The sequence below is a fragment of the Fundulus heteroclitus genome, chromosome 4 (assembly GCF_011125445.2).
Source record: "Fundulus heteroclitus isolate FHET01 chromosome 4, MU-UCD_Fhet_4.1, whole genome shotgun sequence".
In the NCBI taxonomy this organism is placed as follows: Eukaryota; Metazoa; Chordata; class Actinopteri; order Cyprinodontiformes; family Fundulidae; genus Fundulus; species Fundulus heteroclitus.
In genome coordinates, this window is record NC_046364.1 from 15,553,268 (window position 1) to 15,574,677 (window position 21,410).

The 21,410-nt window shown below is 37.1% G+C and overlaps 1 protein-coding gene across 1 annotated transcript in view; it reads right to left on the minus strand.

The window, feature by feature from the left end:
* The window catches only part of LOC105916349 (ephrin type-A receptor 6), a gene marked incomplete at its 5' end in the record, with an annotated part of 54,526 nt that overhangs the window by 7,689 nt on the left and 25,427 nt on the right, over positions 1-21,410 (minus strand). Inside the window, 5 exon segments of the mRNA XM_036136153.1 lie at positions 787-912; positions 6,548-6,615; positions 7,576-7,681; positions 9,594-9,756; positions 9,885-10,009. Of these exon segments, the coding sequence (XP_035992046.1) occupies positions 787-912; positions 6,548-6,615; positions 7,576-7,681; positions 9,594-9,756; positions 9,885-10,009 (588 nt within the window).

Here is a 21,410-nt window from a genome sequence, read left to right on the forward strand (position 1 = left end):
TTTTCTTCTCCACTGTCGCTTGATGCTTGCTCAGTATGAGGGATTGCTGCAAAGCCATGGACAATGCAGATGACTGTCCACTGTGGCTCTACGCTCTTTCAGGATGAGGGAATGCTGCTTATCAAGACTTGATGCAATCTGCTGGGTTTCCTTAGATAGGACATCATAAGAATATTCTGCTCGTTTTCAACAGGAAGCCATCTCTATACCAGCTGCTGTTACTTATTGGAACAATGATCTCTAATGCTGGAAAAAAAAATTGTGACTTTGCCTCAAACATACACACCTCTTTGTTTTGCATCTATTTATTTGATCTTTGTATTAAGTTTACTTTACCTTGACCCATTAATGTTTCCTTTTTTTTTACTTCTTCTCAATGTTTTTTTGTTGTAAAAAATGGCTTCAATAAAGCTAGAAATGATAAAAATAAAGCAGGGACCATCTGTTCAGCTTAATGAGCAGTGTTGATTAAAGTCAGCAGCTTTCGCTTTTAGTCTCTAAGCTATGAAACAATAAATTTCCTTAGAATCAGCTGCAATTAGACACAATAAAAATCTTCAATGACAACTTTATAGTATTAAGCATTAATTTCTGACATCTTAATTGACATAAAATGAGATCATGTCTCTTCCTCAAGTGCCCAATAATAATAACTTATATATATATTTTTTTTTAGAAAACAGCACATGATTCCAGATAACAGCACGCTTTGAATATGCTCTCAATCTGCAAGGCATTATGCAGAGTTTTACAGATTAAAGAAATAAAGATCAGTGATAGTCTTACCAGCACCAATCACTCTGTCAATGCATATGTATGAGGGGTCTATCTCTTTGGCAAATTCTTCCACAGCCTGAGTGGGGTCTTCATATGTGTCTGGATCCACGTAGGTCTTTATTCCAGAAAATGGGACTGGTGCATAAGAGACAAACAAGAACATCACAGTGTGCTTTTAGACATTTTGCATTTCTGCTTGTGGATGTGTGGCAGCAATCCGTTAGTATATACATAATAAATACACAACTTGAAGGCAAGGCGAATAGGGTTTTACATTTAGTCTTTCTAAATAATTTTCTTTATAATGATTGTAACCTGATCTCAGAACTCTTCCTTTTAGTACCATGTCACATACGAAGAGGTGAAAAATACAGTTTTAAAGTGTATATTGGACTCATAGAGAAATGCATATGGAAAACAAATTGTTACACCACTTGCAAAGTGGAGCATCATATCCCTTCATACTTTGCTGTGTTGTGAGGCAAAACTGAACATTCACAACACAAGTTGACAAGTAACTCTTTTCTGATTCAGCGCCAATATTTTTACTTTTAAATATTGGCTTCCCCACATCATGAGCTACTCTTGTGTCCTCTTTCTGCTAGAGTTTGTCGTGTGTATTGGTCTGTCTTTGTATTTAAATGTATTTCACTGTTACACATTTGTATAACTCAATTACTTTTTAAATCGTATAGATGCTTATATTTTAATTTGGCTCTGCCTCCGTGCTATGTATTTTTGAATCGTAAGGTCTTCTTCTGATAACCTTCAATATTCAAGGTAGAAAACTTCTCAAACTTACTCCCATAACAGCTGACAACTGGGTTTCAGCATGTTTCTACGGCCAGGTTTTATTTTTTCAGAAACAAACGTTTTTCCAACATAAAAAACTTTTGCAAACACAGTTTAGCAGCACAAGAAATTTAGCTGAAGTGAAGCGTATTTAAGAATATACTGAGAGTGTCCCAAGGAAATTTGTAAGTCAATAACTGGTGGAGCACTTGCTTCTATTGTCTCGTAACTCTCCGGTATTTCTGTCAAGAGATGGCAAAATCTGTGAAGCAAATATAAAGTATGAAGGTGAGGTAAAATCCCTAAAGTTACAACTCAAATACTGCAGGCAGTCAGAATCTAGTAACCTGCTGTTGGGGTGAGTCTTGGGATGCTGCTGCAGTGTAGGGTGGATGATGACTGGCACGGACGCTAGCTAGAAGGAGCCCACAGCACACCTCTAGCAGGAGAATCTGGGACTAAATGTACTTTATAGCTTTGTCAGCTCACAGTGCAGAGTGTTGAAAGCTTTGTTTGAGACGAATCCAAGTTTGGAGTCTGAATTGCACCTCTGTCTCCGGGGGTGTCTGCAGAAGAAGAAGCTGTTTCTGACTAGATTGTTGAGCCTGCTGGCACTACCCGCCTGGCTGAGGCTTCTTCAACACACAACAGCAAAGAACAAGTGAGAAAAGGCCAGCGGAGGCTAGAATTACAGTTTTCAAAATAAAAACAAATCCTTTTAGGGACTTCAGGAAACAAGCGGAAGCAGTATCAGTCCTGTGTCTAAGCTATATTTAGTTTAGTATATAGCAATAAAAGTTAACTTCACTATAGGAATTTATATATAAAGTCATGATACGTCACAATGAATATTTAATGACCAAGAAAGATAAAACAGTAAATAATTGATTTTGATATTACAGCTTAACTCAAAGACTTGGCTAGCCTAGAATGTGATGCAATCAAAAGCTCATTATTCAAGGTGGAAATATGTGTCATGTTTTGTAAATTTCCTCTTTTTCTTTAAGAAATTTACTTTACCAAAAGCAGTGAAAAACCTAACCAAACTGTAAAAATACAAAAAAACAGCAACAAAACATTTGCATGTAACAGTGTTTCCTGTCTAAAACATAAGAAAATGTGCCAAATTGACTCATATAGCAGCCTTCATGCTGAATGATTCATAGGCGACATGGATGTGCAATGTTTGTTGAAAGGCCTTTAAATCCCTCATATTTACTCAGCCCCATAAAACAAACAATACAAATAAATGAATGAATAAATTAGTGTAAATTACTCTTAAAGTGGCTGTAGCTAAATAACTAATGTCTATTGGAGTTTTTGGTGTCTTCTACCAGAAAGAAAATAAAAAGAAACCCCTGTTTAATTTTTTTAGTCCATAAGAGAAGGAAACCAGCTCCCAGTCGACAATAGCGAGCACAAACAGAAACTGTGTTGGTTGTTCTTACACAACAACACAGCAGGTCTGTGAATACCTTGGTAAAGTCACTGTTTTGTGATATTTATATTCACAGTCCTCCTTGTTCGTTCTAGATCAATCACAAATCCTGACATCGAGCCAAAACATGACAGAACAGCTTTCTTAAGAGCCTGACTCGGGCCCCCGATGGAATCCATCTGAAAATACATGGGAAAAAAACGGCTGCAGTATAACATGGAGAATTGTTTAGCTCCCTAAGAAGGGTATGTCTTTCCTTCAGGGAAATCAATAACTCACTGTTATCTGTAATTCTAGACCCATAATATAGCCAGTCCTGTAATCCTCAAAGGGAAGAGCATGTTTTGTCAAAGTCCAATAAAAAGCGTACAGCTTACTACTGAATGATTTTCATATTGCTAAAAGAAGACGGAAAAGCTGATATGTCTCCTCACAGCAGTTAATAAGGAACTTAACGTTCAAAATATAGTTAAAAGCAACAGGTCAAAAATAATATTTATATATTTTTTTTCTTTTCATTGAAGAAGAAATGGAAAAAAATAAAATATAAAGAGAACAAGTGAACATGTGAAAGTAGATTAATTCAGGGCAGGTATGTGTAAGAGTCAGTTCATGCTGGTGGTTTTCTAAATTAACTCTATAATACCACTATTCGTGTAATTCATATTAAATCCTGCATTTTTTTTAAACTACACTTTATGACAGTCTATAACTGAGTTGCATTTCGTTTGTCTTTCAACACAACTAAACACGGTGAATGTGATGTACAACCCTTTGGTCAGTTGTTGATGCGTTCCTTCACTTTCACAGAGCAGGTTTTTTTCTCGTGTTTGTTCTCTGATCCTACACGGCGAACAAAGACTATAGCTGCTGATCAATTCTCTTTGTACTTCAGCCACTTTAAACTTTCTCAAACTGTAAAAAAATATTCCCTTCTCAAAATGATGCTTGCATGATGTGGTTAAAGCGTTATTAAAGTAAATCTGTTTTTTGTAGGTGTAGGACCAGAACTAGCTGGTAAAATCAATACCACATAACAAAATGTGGGTGAAAACAAAACTTTAACTCAATGTATGTGAAATCTGTAGATACAATTGAAATATCAATAATGGTGAATAAATGTAAGAACAAGAAAAAAATCTGTTGACTGCAATGGCATTGATATGACACTAGATTAGGAATGTCATTGAGTTTATCACAAATCAATCGATTTTTGTTTGTAATTCAGCATTCACAACTGGATTATTTCCAAGCAAAATGAAAACCACTAGAGAAATTCTACATTACAAGGGTGGAGATGAAAACGCCACTTCACAAATCACATGCCTGAATCATTACTCTGCCAACTCTCTAAAATACTGGAAAAGCTGTTTGTTCAAAGATCCGACCACTTTATGGAAAACAATAATTTACTGTTTGACAGCCAGTATGGATTCAGACTATATAAATCTGGATTCAGACTATATAGATTCAAATCAATGACATTAATTGAAATAATAGAAGAGATCCTTAATAGCATCGACAGCAAACAGCTTTTGGTCAGAGTATTAACTGACTTAAAAAAATCGCTTGTGACACACCTGATCATAATATATTACATTTAAGGTTATAGAGTTAGTGGATTGGTGTTGAGGTGGCTTGGGAGTTATCTTAAAAACAGACAACAGTATATATAAATAGGTAATAAATATTCAAACTCAAAACCCTTATCCATCCATCCATCCATCCATTTTCCAAACCGCTTTATCCCTCATGGGGTCACGGGGGTTGCTGGTGCCTGTCTCCAGCATTAAAACCACTATCCTTACACAGAAATTCATACATATTATTTCCTCCTTACATGCATATTTTCCTGTTGCACACTGGTTAAGACTGCTCACTTTGTGTGTTCACACTCCTGCGAACCCAACTGGTAGCTGTGTCAAATAACCTTTCAGCTTTCTTTGAGTCAAATTTATTAATGGTAACTGTATGAACTGGTAATATGGACATACAGATATTCATTTAAAGCTATAAATGATAATTCTGTTCAGAAATAGGTTTTGTTATACTGCTTAAAATCTTCCTTCTATCCTGAAAGTAGTCAATACATTATATATTAAGAAAAAAAGAGGTTAAAGAATAGATCTCTGTGGGATCTGCAGACCTGAAAAACTCTAACTAAGCCCTGCCGTTCGGTCCGAAGGGCAGAGATTGGTCAGGGTTTTGGTTCTGCTCTCATTCCTCTCTGTCCTTCAGGTTCCGGGGCTATCACCTCATCTGTTAGTTGTCCCACATGCCAATCATTCTGACATGCTCCAATAACGGCAGTGTGCGTGCTCTTTCCTTGTTAGTTTCCGCTTGCTGGCTGCACATGTGGACTTCCAGTGTTTATGTATCCGGGTAGCTTAGCGGTTAGCTTCGGTGTTAGCCGTCCATTAAAGCTACACTGCTCTCACTGTATACTTTGAACAGGGCGAGAGTCGCAAGAAGCAAACCGCATGCAAGTTTCTAAAAAGAAGAGGAAGGCCTCAGTGGAAAGAAATAAGACCAAAGTGGATTTGGGAGATTTTTTGTTTTCATGTGAACCCCTGAGGAGGGGAAGAGCACAATATGACGGACTTGCGCCATGCGCAGTTGTTCAAAACGGGACTTGGGTAAAGTTCTGAAAAAATTGCCAACTCTGCCTTTAAGGTGAGTTTAGATATATTTAAATTTTAACAACTTTAATGAACCCGTATTTTTCTTGCAGAGTTGAAACAGGCCAGTCTACAATCTGTCTTACTAAGACACTAAATTGGGGTCATGATGTTTGTTACTTTTTCTTGTCATTTTTGTTGTTAGTCATGGATCAGAGACAACATTAGTGACTTCTATAGGCAAGCATGAACAAAAGTTCATTTTGCAAAATGCTGGACTTTGAGTTTTGAGTTTTTTGAACACAGAAGTATAGTAAAAGAGAGACACTTTGAATAAACACCTGAAAAAATATAAAAATAAAAAAGGGAAGAGAAGAATAAATAAATGTTTTTTTTTTTTTTTTTTTTTTTTTTTCAACCAGATGTCCTAATTAAAAATATTTTTTCTCATGAGTATAATATGTGTGAATGTCCACAGTCCTTGGTACAAAGCAAGAAAATCTAGTCAGTTTGCTGGTGTCTAGGTGAACTCTGCTCTTATAGAGGAGCAAAGAAAGCAGTGATGTAACATTCACACACTGTCTTTCTCCTAGCCGGCACGGTTAACAAGCAGAGTTACAAACTGGGTTTCCTGACAGTGTAAACTGAGTCAGTGAGATGAAAGGGTGGACCTGAGACACCACTGGCTCCTTCAGGGTGTTAAGAGCAGGGCAGATGTTTGAATGCGAAGAGAAGTAGGAAAGCAGTAAGAATGTATATTTGTGCATGGATAATTCAGTCTAAGTACAGAAACATCGTTTTGAAAAAAGGCAAAGCCGATTAGCAAGGAAGCAGGATTTTTAAAAGACATGTATAAAAAATGATGAGTATAATACCCGAAGGTGCAACTTAGAGGAAAAAACAATAACTTTATATACAGTACCATGTCCACTGTGGAAGCGAGTTCTCTTGTCCTCTGACTTTATCCTCGCTTTAATGTACCCCTGACACCTGCACAGATAAACCAAATTACCTAAATGTAAGTAACATGCTCTAAATCAGATTAAACTGAACTTAACAGCAATTGTTTTCTGATAAAGACTGTTTTTTTCCTATATGATATTAACAGCTAAAAATTTTAGTTATGTATGACAATAGAATCTACATAAAATCTGTAATTACAGTACATTCTCTATACAATAGAAATTGGTACAAAAGCAGCAATTAAACAGAAGAAGCAAAGAAAGCAATTCCATTATTACAAGCTACACAAGTTAAAGTTTGTGCTTCAAAAACTGTCAATATCAATTGCCAAAGTTTTTTTTGTACATATTTATATAGTTTTAGCACACTTTTATGAAGTCACTTTAATGTTTTGATGGAGTTCAACAAGAAAAACATTAATGGATTGTAAAGGACATTCTCATATTATACATTTTCTGGCACAAACTGGATATGGCCAGATTACAAAGTGCAAACCAGCTGTCTTTTTCATATCTGGTAAGTGATCTGTGCTGAAATAAAACAAGTGGCTCTATTCAATATAATATATTAATATTAGAATATTAGTTCAGATAGTTTCAATTGATGTTATTTTCACCTTTTACTGCCCAGATGATAACTGAGGATATAATGATCAGACTAACTGCTATGATTTTTTCCCCCCCATCATTTATATAATATTTTTTTGAAGATAAGCCACTAAAGGTAAATCCCTGTTAACGAGAAGTGAACTGACGACAACAGTCTGGGCAAACCTTTGGAGGTTAATGGAATGGAGCAAACTGCTGGTACGTGCGTTACATGCCGGGTAATTAGGCAGAAAATGGGTTCAGCCATTTGGAAAATAAGGGTGGCAAAAAAAGAGTCCATTAACAGGTTTCTGAAGCATCCCTTTGAAGAGTTAGAGAAGGAAGGGTGTTTGTGCAGAACCACGTTCGTGTGACCAGAAGGAAACAGGAGAAGTCTCACCGTCCTGTGATGAGGAGGAAGAGGGTGAGGATGACCAAAAGGGAGAAGCCGCCGACAGATGCCGTGACAACCACCAGAACCTGACCCTGATCAGCGATGTCTGGATCTACAGGGAGCGAGAGGAATGTTAAGGTGACAAAGAGAAAATTATAAACCAGCTCCTAAAAATAGAATATCGTGAAAAAGTTCAGTATTTTTTGTCACTTATTTCAGAAACTGCAACTCATAGATTACTGTGTGTATAGATTCATTACACACAGAGTGAAATATTTTACGCTTTTATTTCTTGTAATTTTGCTGATTATGGTTTACAGATAATGAAAAAAAAAAAACAATCACGTGTCTTGGAAAATTAGTATGTTACATAAGATCAATAAAAAAAATGACATTTTAAAGAGATTCAGGCTTCTGAAAAGCATGTTCATTCCTGTGCACTAAATACTCGTTAGGGGCTCCTTTGGCATAAACTACTGCATCAATGCGGCGTGGCACTGAGACACTCAGCCTGTGGTTCTGCTCAGGTGTAATGGAGGACCAGATTGCTTTGATGGCTGCCTTCAGGTCATCTTCCTTGTTGGCTCTGCTATCTCTCATCTTCCTCTGCCAATCAAGCACAGTGAAGCCCTGGTTATTGAACAAGCTTTAGGTGCTTTCCGCCATGTGGGCAGGTGCCAAGCCCTTCTGGAAAATGAAATCAGCATTTTTGTAAAGTTTGTCTGCAGATGGAAGCACAAAGTGCTTTAAATTTCCTGGTAGTAGATAGCTGCATTAACTGTGGGCTTCAGAAAACACAGAGGACCGACACCAGCAGATAGCGTGGCACCTGAAACCATCAGACTGTGGAAACATCACAATGGACTTCAAGCAATGGGGATTCTGTGCCTCTCCCTTTTTCCTCCAGACTCTGGGACCTTGATTTCAAAATGAAATGCACAATTTACTTTCATCTTAACAGAGGACTTCAGACCACTAAGCAACAGTCTAGCTCTTTTTATTCTTAGCCCAGGTAAGGAATTTCTGAAGTTTTCTGTGCTTCAGGGGTGAAGAATGCCGTATTTGTAGCCCATGTTAAGGGTGCTGTGTTCAGTCCTTGTGAAGCTCCTGCAACTTCTTAAATGGCTCCAAAGGATGTGGTTATCCATGTGACTGATGCATCTTTTCCACCACACTTTTTCCTTCCACTGAACTTTCTATCCCCTCTGGCTAACCTTTTTGCAATAGGCTTATGTACTTTTCAAAGACCCTGAATTAATTTTTTTTCATACACATGCACATGTATATATATATATATATATATATATATATATATATATGCGTGCCATAAATCTATATAATATCTGAGTGTTATTTTCTGAAATTAGTGACAACAGATATTGAATATTCTGCTTTTCTTGCTATATTTGTGCACAGCCAGGCTGCCTTCTTCTCTGTATTAGAGCTGCTATGTTTACTTTTAAAACTGTTAATGCAAATTTATACCTAACCCTGATCCTATAATTCAGCTGCAGTCTATGAGAGAACTCTCAAGGCAGCTATTATCAATTCAGGCTGATGTGAGAATGATAGCTAGCTTGTACAGTACAGTATGTAAATCAAATAAGGTATTGTATCATCTACCTGAAGAGGGGCTGCCACAGCAAGTAGCATCATCTAACAATTATCTAAATATTAATCAAACAATTAGGATGAAGAAAAATGTTCACATGTGGCTTTTGGCAATAGGGTTTTCAATAAATTTGTGTTAAATATAAGAAATAAAATAAAATATAAGAAAGGAGAAAACAAAAGGTCCTTTTCAGCTGTTCTGAGCTTGTGGCGGTTATACAAATAGCTTATAACTGCATAAATAATTTATTTTGTTGCGACAAAGAAACACCAAAGATTTCTTCAGGGATTTAGTTGGTAACAATGATTTGACCATCTGATGGATTGTTTGAGAACATATGACGAACATGTGCCATCTTCCTACCCCAGACTGAGACATTCTGAACACAAACTCCCAACCTTCACACTCGTACCCTCAGCTGCGGTTGCAAACTCAAAGTTGGGGCTGAAAGCTGTGTAGCCGGCTGAAGTGCGAGCCCGCACATGAAAGACGTAAACAGTTGAGGGCCTCAGGCCTGTGACAACCACGCTGGTGGATTTGGTCTGTGTTGATGAGTAGATCAGCTGCTCCTGCTCCTGGTTGGGTACGAACAAGTAAAGAATAACTTGTGAAGACGCTTCTGGCAAATCAGAGAAATTGGATTCTGTCGGGTTCAAAACAAAGTAAAACTGGTAGAAGCATTTTTGATATTTTAGAATTTTACCTTCTCATGGTATTTGATTTCATAGTCCACAATGTCTGAAGTTGGCTGTTCCACTTCTGACCAGGAGAGGGCGATGCTGTTGTGGGTGGTCCAGTCTTTCCTCACTATTCCCAGGAAGGCAGGACCTAAATCAAGCCAAAGAAAGAAGGGAATTCAGGATTGAAATATTAAATGAGAGATACAAATGTTAAGATATGGACCTTAGCCTAAGCAAGCAGAAATTTCCAGTTTGGAGCAGACTCAAGAAGGGTCTCTCTGAAGAAGAACAGACTGTCGAAACAAGTGACCTACAAAGTTTCATCAGTCATCAGAATGTAATTCCACTCACTGAACCAAAACCTTTTAAGATTTCCAAGAGGTAAAATCGCGCAACAAGCAGGGGAAATAGTGATTTAGGAAAGTGCCTGAAGCCACATCCAGCAGAACCTCACTTTAAAACTTGCAGTAGAAAAAGTATTTTTACCATCCAGCTCTTGCATAATGTGCAGACTCCAAGCAGAACTTCAATATCTTCATGCCTACAGCAGCTGTTTAGAATGGTGGCCATCATCTTTGAATTTAGGCTAATGGTTTATGAAAGGATGCTACAAACGTGATAAAATCACCTGTCCGAGGTTTACATATTTGCTCTCAATTATTCTCAAAGCTGCTGCTTTAGCGCGATATGATTCAACAAACTAATAGATCTCTGTGGCTGGGCTTCTGTCTGGAAGATTATCACTGGTACAGATTCAGAACCAGACGTGTGTCCTAAAGTTTTCTCACGCTCAGAGAAGCAGATAACCTGCTCCATACAGATGGCCGGCGAGTGGACAGCGCTCTTAAAGACTGTGACGTGTCGCTACATTCATTCAGCTGTGGTCGGGGTGCGGATCCAACTTTCTCATCTTGTCAGGAGGCCAAGATTTTCTCGGCTCAGACGGAACACTTCACACTTCAGCAGCTCAAACACTTGCATTAGAAAAAAAAAAGCAGCAGAGGAGAAGTGGAGCACGTAGAAAGCAGGGAAATCAAATGCTGACACTTGCAAAAATATGTTTTTTTTCACATAAGCACAGAAAAATTCTGACTTTTGATACAAGTTTGGTTTTATACAGTTAAAATCATATTTCTACATTTAATCTATAACAAAAGGAAACAAATGCTTTTCCCCTCACTGTCTGACATTAAAACAGACTCAGCTTTAACTATTATAAGTCAATTAGGTTACAAAAATTATTTATATTTGCAGTTTGTCACTACAATTACTCCAAAAGAGTAACGGCTAATAAGCTAGATTAAAGTTTACAAATGTATTCAAGGACAAATAACTACTTTGATTTAGGAGCTTGTAACCCTGAGAAAAGGTTCCAACTTAAGAAGAATGAGTTTGGTAGCATTCTGTTTTGGGGGTGTTTTTTTTTTCTCTGCAAGAACGATTGTAGTGGTTCAATAAACAGATGGCGTCAAGATGAAAGAACATAAGTTAGACATATTGAAACAGCATCTTGAGACATCAAGCAGGACGTTAATGTTTGGGAACATGTCAGCCTTCCAAATAGACAACCATACATACAGCCACATTAGTTTCAATGTTTGGGAGCGACCATCACAAAGCCCAACCAAAGCGCCTACAGACATGACTCAGCAGCGGCAGTTCTGTCAGAGTCCAAAACGAACTACTGGGATTGTGGAAGGATACCCAAATGGTTTGAACTAAGTTATAGATCTTTAAAGGCAATTCCACCAAATACGAAGAAACCTGAGAATTTGGAAAGTAAAAAGCTAAATTCTTAAAAAAATATACATATCTCATTTTGGCATTCAGCAAACAAATAATGTTGGCCATCTGCACAGACCTAAAATAGGGAATATTTAGTTTGAATGTAAGAAACAAAAAGAAGGCCATGTATTCTAACAGTGTTTGTAATAAACGGGTTTCAACTGAGCAATGAGTGGAAGATTCAAACTAAGCATCAAATCCTAACTAACGTTGCAGCTATTATCGGAAAAACGATAACAAATAATTAAACAACTTTGTTTTAGGAACATCGGTTCAAAGGCAAGCAAAATCAGTTTACAATAGATGTTTTCATGGCTTTGGGTTACATAAAAAAAAAAATCCTCTAGATCTATTTTATATTTGCTCCGTTCTTGCAAATGATAAACGGAATGCTTCTGCTTCTGCATTGCAAAGAAGATAAAAAAACCTTAGCAGGCCATGCAAAGGGTTAACTTTTACCCACAGAGGCAGAACATCCACATGCAGATTGAAGGATTTTCTTTACACGGTGACAGCTTGTCAGTGTCCGTGATGGAGAAGCATAATGCCTGGGTTTTAAGGATTTCTGGCATGGAATAATAAAAGATTAATTCTTCTGATTGGGAGAGGATCTGTTAAAAATGGCTTAAACTAAATAGTGCCCAGAAACTTTGAATCAGCATTCTAATTATTTCTTGGTAGGTGTAACTGGGGCAAAAGACATATATTTTTACTTAAACCGCTTAAGGGACAGAAGTTTTCCTCAGAGTCACATTACTAAACAAGATTTCTTAGCATGCTTTTTGCAGTGTATATTTTTTAGGTAGAAAACTAACAGAATAATCCTTTTTTTTATGCATCCAGATTTGAAAAAAAACAAACATTTAAACAACCCCCAGCACGCTTATGCAATAGCCTATTTTAGTTTGCCAAAAATCAATCGGCTCCATCTATGTATGGGGTACTCTAAGAAAACAACTTTGATTTATTTACAGAACCCACAGCCCAATGCCATAGAAAATCTGAAAACATGTAAAAATGGGTTAACCCTTAGCAGATGCTCAAGAACATGAAGAAAAGGATGCAAAGAGGAGAGAGCGAATGAGGGAACAGGGAAAGCTGCAAAAAATCCCATGAGGTTGCATCTCCCCAGCATCTGAGCATAAAAATAGAAGACAGATTTTTTTTTCTCCCAGAGCAAGGGGGGTGAAAACAGGGGAGAATCAACTGAAGGGAAAAGGGAAAGAGCAAAGAGTGAGAATCCTCAACTGAATCAGGACACCACAACAGTGGGAAACATCCATAAGGCCAGTTGTTCCACAAAAGAACTGATCATACGAATGGGAGCAGCAGGGGTTTACAGGTTAAGACAATTTGGTGAGATTTGGTGAGATGCATCGTGCATGTGCAGTCACACTTTACCATTTCCAGAGTTTGTGTAAAAAAACTGATCGGGTTTTCACCAGGTTCTGAAATTATATAAACCTAACCGTAGGTGTGTGAGTAAATGTGAGCAAATTCGACACAGTCTTTGCTTATTAAATACAAAAAAAAAACAAAACAAGAAAAGCAAAATCTGCTTGGTTTTTAGTGTGAATTAATTAATCTCACACATTGCCATTCTTCTTTAAACATTCTTTCACTGTTTTCTGGAAAGGATTTAGCCTAGTTCTTCAAAAAAGTCGCCGAAATTTTGACTCTAGCATATTTTACATCCCGTGGCTGAAACAGAAGCCCAAATCTTGACCCCTCTGCCACCATGCTTACTGACTGGTTCTATGTATCAGCTAGATATGCTTAATTTGCCTGTCACCAAACATGGCAATGTGCATTTCCTGGCGTTACATCTGTCACTTTTCTTTCTCTCACAGCTCAAGCAGAGCTGCCACATTATTTTAAATCGGCAAAGCTTTTTCCTGGCAACTCTTCCAAAGAAACTGTCATTTTTTTCAACCTTTTTCTAAATCTCCAGCTGTGAACTTTAACCTTTATTGCGCTCACTGGGGCCTGCAGAGTGTGAGAGGAAGCTTTTGAGTGTTTTGCCATTTCTTCAGGATTTCACAGTATGAATTTGAGGTGAATTTGCTGGGACATCCACTCCTAGAAAGAGTCACAACTTTACAGGATGCTTTCCTTTGTGAATGAGGCTGTCTGGCTGTAGAGTGATTCACAGCTGCTAATGATACATTAATGACTTTTAATTGCACAACTTGGCTGCCACTCAGCAATTTAAATCATCTGGAGGCAGCAAAAGAGCTACTTGCTTTATTCATAGCATCTGTATTTTGGTTTAGCTTTAGTTTAATACACAATAACAAGTAGGCTCTACTGTGTGCTTATGTACACTTAAGGTCCAATTTCAGTGGGTTCTTCTAAAAAAACAAAACATTCACTGCACACAACATGTTTAATTCATTATTTTCTGCAGAGTTAGGTCTGGGGTTGAATAAGAGCTGCAGAAAAAACTCAACTTTATCTCTATGCTCAGTTGTTTCTCTAGCATAATAAGTTAAGTGGGGCACAAAAACTCAACACCTATTAGCAGCAACTAATTTTTACGTGATGCATACAACCTGGCTTTTTTTTTATTAAACTGATAAATTAGCATAAACCAACCATTTTTATATAAGCTAAATGTAACTACATTTTATACCTATAATTACAAATAAAGGCTCACTCATATTGTTAATTTATTGAACAGAAAAGTTTCACATAAATCATTGAATGAGTGAGCATTGACAACCAAGATTAGATTAATATTTGCTTTTAGTTTAAATTTTGTTTAAATTTTCCTACTTTTTATTCCAACTGTTTTTATTACTTGCTTTTATTCTGTTCTTATTTTTCAATGTTTTAATCACGTAAAGCACTTTGCATTGACTTGTACTGAAATGTGCTATATAGATAAATTTGCCTAGCCTAGATGGTCGTATGTTGAACATAAATGTAGCATGCGCATTTTGAGTATTTTGATTGGACAATCCAAGCTTGGGACCACAGAATTTGTGCCCCACAGCTACTGAGAGCATGTTGGGCATGCCCACTGTAATTTCAGATGTTAATTATTTAAACAAACGTTGGTTGGCTGGCCCCAATATCAAGGTGCTTCAAGAGGATTTAGCCTACTGAGCTTGTCAGTTTTCTGGCAGTCTTAGATATATAGACACAGATGTTTATGACAGAATATTATACGTAAGGGAATCTGTCTTTTTTTTTACTATTTTATAATATTGCTCTATAAAGAACGATCATGTCCCACTGATTATTGAGAACATAGAGCTCTACAGCAACATCTGGTGGGGCCAGGATCCACTGGCTCCAAATGCAGAAACGCCACAGTCTATGCTACTATCATGCCTAAATTGTCTGAAAAAAATATTTGCCCCCTGCAGAGATTTGTTTTGTTTTGGCGGCTTTGTCACACGTAAACTTTTCATATATTCAAACATATGATGCTATCAGAAAGAGATAACCCGGATTGGCACAAAACATTTTTTTTTTTATTTACAACAGTTACATGAGAAACTTCTACCAAATCCAGCAAATCTAACAGAGTTTGAAAAAGCAACTACATGTCTCTACTTGTCCTGTGTTTTAGAAAGCTAAGATCAGTTTTGCTAGCCAAATAAAGACCTGAAGAATTGCCCGACCTTTAAAATCAAGAACTCTGTTGAATAGAACCTCTTTGTTTCTAGAAAAGTAACACATAATACCCTGTTTCAAAGAAAGTGAAGAAGAGTTAAAGCAGATGGGAAGTAAAGTCTCAGACATTAGTCAGAGTTACAAAGCCATTGCTAAGGATTTGCGACTCCAGTTAATTACAGAGAAAGTCATCATTAAATCATGTTGAAGACGTGGAACAGCGGAGAACCTTCCTAGGACTGGACACACAACCAGTATCACTTAAAACGTGCACGATGACTCTTCAGAGAGAACCTCCATTAACCTTTGAAACATTGTACTCTTCACCTGTTTCAATTTATGTCAGAGTTAACGACTCAACAACAAGAAAGAGACTGAGCAAAAATGGCTCTTGTGTCGCACATTTACTAAAACATCATGATGATTCCCCAAGACCTTTGGTAACTCATTATGTAGACTGGTGGGAAGAAAGTGTGAAGAAAGTTTTGAACATGTACATGACATAACATCTGTCATAAAACAAATTTACCAATTCAATTGCTAGGATTATTGTGATGGTTTCTTCAGTGGAGTTTGTAAATTATTATTTCAGGAAGCTGTAGCTCCAAAATGCTGCTGCCATAGATCTAACCGACTCAAGGAAAATTGACCCACATCACACTGGTTCTTAAATCACTGCGCTGGCTCCCTGTTAATCAAATAATAATTCTGCCATTTGTGTATTGCCCTCAAGGGCAATGGGTTGAAATACATTTCTGAGTTGCTTGTCACGTATGAACCAAGTAGATCTTTCAGCGCTTCAGAGACCACCTTTTCTCAGTGTTCCCAGGTTCAGGACTAAATAAAGCAAGGACACATTTAGCTTCTATCCTCCTCACATCAGGAGTAAACGCCCTGAAAAACTGAGATGTCCAGACAGCAACTGCTGGTCCCATCAAATCAACACAGCAAAAGTATTTGCTTACAGGAGCTTTTGATCGAAGAATCTAACAAAAAAAAGATTTATTTTATTCTTCTTTTATATCTGTATTTTTAACATCTGTGTCTTTTATGCCACAGTTCTCTGCTTATACTTTACCTTTTGGCTTTCCTTTCTCCAGTAAAGCACTTTAGATTGCCCTGTGTGTGAATGCCGTTATATAAACCTACCGTGTATTGCCTAACAGAATTAAAAAAAAAAAAAAAAAAACCCGCATCAGAATCACCACCAGAACACCCTCCTTCCTCACTGCAAATAGGAGTGAAAAAGAAAATCTCTCCTGGGAGATTTAGAAGACTAATTGGCCGCTATCCACTTCTAGCACCTTTGGCCATCAAGGTGGCAAAACCAGTTATTAAGTTTGCGTGCAATTTCATAAAAGGCCAAGTTGGTTGGATGCTTTTTCTCCCCTAAAGAAATGAGATAACTTGACTGAATTTTGTATTTAGTCTGGACTATCCTTCTCTGATATGAAAAGTAGTTTGATGGTTTGAGACAAAAATAGTAATAATAATAAAACTCTCATGGGGCAAATAGCTTTCAGTGGAGGAGCACGCAATGTGACCACCTTTTTTAATACTTACAAAAGATTGCGATTTTTTATTTTATGTTTATTTTTTCAATATAATAAGAAATATCAAAGTTGTGTGGGTCCATTCCAGACGTCTTCAATCCCTAGGGGCCATTTTTGTCTTGGTCCAGCAAAACTAAATTTGTTTTGGCTTAAAACCATCTATTCCTGAATCTGCGATCCTCAGTGTTTTGACAGTTTAACAGACATTTTTGAATTGTTGATGAATGAAAGATTCATGTGTGAGTAAAATATGCACACTAAATGTTGGTATTTCCTTTCCTATTGTCAGATATTTGCAGTATAAAGATTTATTTCAAAGGAATAATGCTTCAAAGTAAATCACCCGAAGACTACTGACAGTGTATAAAACATTAATGATTCATTCCAGTAACCGTACTTGGAAGTTTCCGTTTCCATTTGAATGCAATTTGAATTTCATCAAAGTACACTTAGTTTAAGAAACAACCGTTTTGTTATTTTGTAAATCATAGACACATTCAGTGTTCATACCCCAGTAGTAATGTATTTTCTTGGGATTTATAGTAATAAACCACAGCATGGTAAAATGAAAAATATTTGATTTTGACATATTTAGCAGCTCCCTTATTCAGTGATGGGCACAGCAAGCCTTTACTACTTGCACACAGGCTCGTTAGAGTCTTTACATCGGATGCCCTTTCTGACACAGTCGGGATTCAAACCCAAGTCACCCGTATCAAAGTCGCCAATTTGCCCGCTACAGAGGGATTAGCAGCTGTTCTAAACTGAAATCTTTCAACTATGCTTCTTTGCATCATAGCTGAAGCTCGGTTATTGAATGGACGCTATCTATAAGCATCAATGTTCAAGCGTTTCTGTTGCTTCTCTATTAGATACAGGTCAGGACTATAACTGGGTCACTCTAGCATGTGAACACACTTTGATCTGAAGAATTTGGTCGTATGTCTAGCATTATGTTTAGTAATTATGGTGCTGCTATTTTCAAGCCTTTTGCAGCATCTAACAGGCTTGCTGTCCAACAACCGAGGCTTAGAGGCTTGAGGACAGACTAATAGCTGTCCTCCTGTCAACACATTCCCCCACCTGAGCTGTGGATCTCTGTAGCTCCTCCAGAGTCAGTCAGCCCTCTGATTAATGCTCTGGATGGACTAAATAGTGCTCTAAGATTTGCTGGAAGGTCAGGACGTTATTTGTTTCAACTACGGCCTGCTTTAAATGTTTCTACAACATTACCCCTGTTTTGTCTGGTGTTTTCCTTGGTCTTCATGGTGCTGTTTGTTCGCTAACGTTTTCTAAAAGAAAAAATAAAATAAAATAAAAACTCTGAGGCCTGCATTGTACATCTTTACTATTTCTGTGCGTTATAAAATTAATTGGTTGCACTGGATGTTGTTTGGAGATATGAGAGCAAAACACATGCACAACAAGCCTCGTCGTATTTTTTTCTGACACCTTCTTCACACTGAAGGAGTTTATATCGGTGGAGTCCTGTTTGTGCCGCTCAGTTCTGATCTGTGTGGCAAACCTCTTGCACTAATTTGCACTCGCTTGTCTGTGCTTCTTCAAAGAGTGCTGCAGTGAACTAAGTGGGAGGAATCTTCAGTGACAAATGCTCTGCTGAGCAACAACTAGCCCGCAGCATGTTCTGGGCAGAGTACAGCTCAGTCTTCATAAATAGAGAGATCATCCAGCTCTCTCAGCTCTGTGTTGCCGCTATTAGAAATGTTGGAATGGCGGCTGACGATCATCGGCTAACCAGCATCTTGGCAGACTATGACATTAGTTATGCAGCCAAGGTTGAACAAGTAGCTCTGACGATCTGTTGGAAATCAACACCTGAATAAGACAATGGTCTTATAAAACTACAAAACACAAACTAATAAGTTGTGAATCTTTTTATGATTGATTGTAGACATTTGTTTTAAAATAAAGCCTACAATATATGCAGTTTTAAGTTTTAGTTACTTAAAATAAACAATGTAAATATAGAGTTGTGGTGAATATGAGCAGGTCATCTTAACCAGGTTTAGACATCGATATGTATGCACAGTTTGCCTTTAGACTCAAAGGAAGCACATGAATCTGTACTTTAGAAAATGCCAGGAAACCCAGACAAAACCATTGTTAAACAAATGCACGTTTAGGTATGTGCAAAAGTCACATTTTTATGAATCCGTTTGATGGTTTGTTTACACATGTGCCCTGTTGTGCATTCCTACTGTAGGTTTACTGAGGAAAAGCAATTTGACAACTTAATCCGTCCTAAACATCCTAATAGGAACATCCCCACAGGCTGCCTCTTCTCCTCTGTGGAGATTACTTTGCATTCTGACATCCTCCCATCAGTCTAGCAGCTTTTGCCAGAGAGACTGGAATGCAGTGACACACACACACACACACACACACACACACACACACACACACACACACACACACACACACACACACACACACACCCGACTGACATCTAGCTTTTATGGAAAGATGGCAGTTTTTCAGAATACCTATCAATTCTAAAAATAAGATCTTTATACAATTTTGCTCACTGTGTATTAGAAGGCAATTAGGTAGAGATGCATTAGGCTGTGATATAACTGACAAAGTGTGTTTTTATCTCAGCACCACTGCACCGTACATTAGCTGAAAACCCTTAGTCAAACAGTGAAAGTAAAACCTATTACTTTCACTGTTTGACTATATGTATAGATACAGTTGAAGAAACACAGATTGCGCTAAAAAGACAATACATTATTGGAGAAAGATTAGAAGATCAGGTTTTTATATTCGCAAACATAAACTACATATTTCCTAAGGCTAAATAATTTTTTTCTATATGAATTTTCACTGCCAGTAAGAACCGTCTAATGGTGTAACAGCCAACCCGCCTGTGCTGCAGTGTCACTTGTGTAACAACGTACATTCACTAACATGGAATCCTGGGAAAATAAAACTACTGCCCTTTATACTTTATGTATTTGGTTTTTAAATTAAGTTTTTATGGTGCATGTAGATTGTTTCTATTTTTTAAGATTGGTGTTCAAATGTAGTTAATAAATAATAAAATGGTGTAATTGGCCATCTGGGATTTTATATACGTAAAGTTCAAACTGAGCTATTTAAAAACCTTGTGAGATTTACATATAGTGTATGCACATGACTATAGGGCATGTCTCACTAGTAAACACTCAAATGGCATCATAGCAATATATATATATATATATATATATATATATATATATATATATATATATATATATATATATATATATATATATATATATAAAGTGGGGGGAAAGAATCACTGGCCTTTTGCTGAAACATTTGGTTATTATTGTGTCAGGGGACGAAACATTGACATTGATTTTTTTTTTCTACCTGGATTACTGAAAAACATCAGGACATTCCTACTTTAGCATTTTTGAAACAGTAGTTGCATCTTATTGTTTACCATGTGGTATTGTAATGTTTGGAGGGGGATAAAAAAGAGACAATCCTTTGCACACACAACAAAGTGCATGCCTTGGATTTTTTATTCATAAATGTGATGGTGACGGAACCAGATGTAAATACATCTGCTATTAAAACATTGTGGGCTGTTTAAGTAAGGTGTTAGTGAATTTTAAATGAAATGTGATTCAGTTCATTAACATACTGTACATTGTGCAAATTCATAACACGTTCTATTTCACATGACTTTACAGAATTAAACTAAAATCAAGTTGATTCTTTCCAGATCATGATCATATAGTGCCAGACACAAACACAAATCAAATCTGAGCCAAAAGTAACCCAAAGAACACATTTAGAATATTTAGAAGTACAAATGCTGCAAAGTACATTTGCAGCATTTGTAAATTTCAGTTATGAAAACCAAACCAAGGACACCCAAATAGTGAAAATATAAACCACTAAAAAACCCAACAAACTCCATCTAGGGTTGCCCAGTGACGGTTATTATTTAGATCAGAAATATAAGTTGTAACCTGGATTGTTTTAGCCTATATGGCTTGTCCAAAATTACCCAGAAAACAGACATTAAAGGTCAGGTTGAGGTGGTCCAAATAAATTCAGTTCACTGGGCTTGTTATCTACATTTCAACTAATACTCAGAAAGCGAATGTGACCAGGAAAAAGATATATATAAAAAAAATCCATACCGTGTTGTTTTTAGGCAACTGGGAAGACTGTCAGTCCTTTCCTGTTATCAAAGTTTTACTCTCCACATGTGCTTAAAGCTGAAAGTAAAGTTGAAGAGGACTCTGTTGCTTTCTCCAGCTACACAACTATTTTACAAACTGGGGTTTTATAACTGCTGATATATTGAAACTGGCAATGATGAAATGAATTTGATTATAGCTCGGATTGTTTTGGACTGCAGTATTGTATTAGAATGGATTGGGGGGGAAAAAACAGGATTAAATTTGACTGAAATAAACTCACAGCATGTTTTTGTTTTTTGTTTGTTTTGTTTTGGACGCTGTCAGACCTGCGTTCGGGAGATGAACTTTCTGAATAAGCCGACTGTTCCTGCAGAATGACAGGAGATTTCTCTCTTTTGAGACAAAAGAGGTGTCAGTTGTTTGAATATTA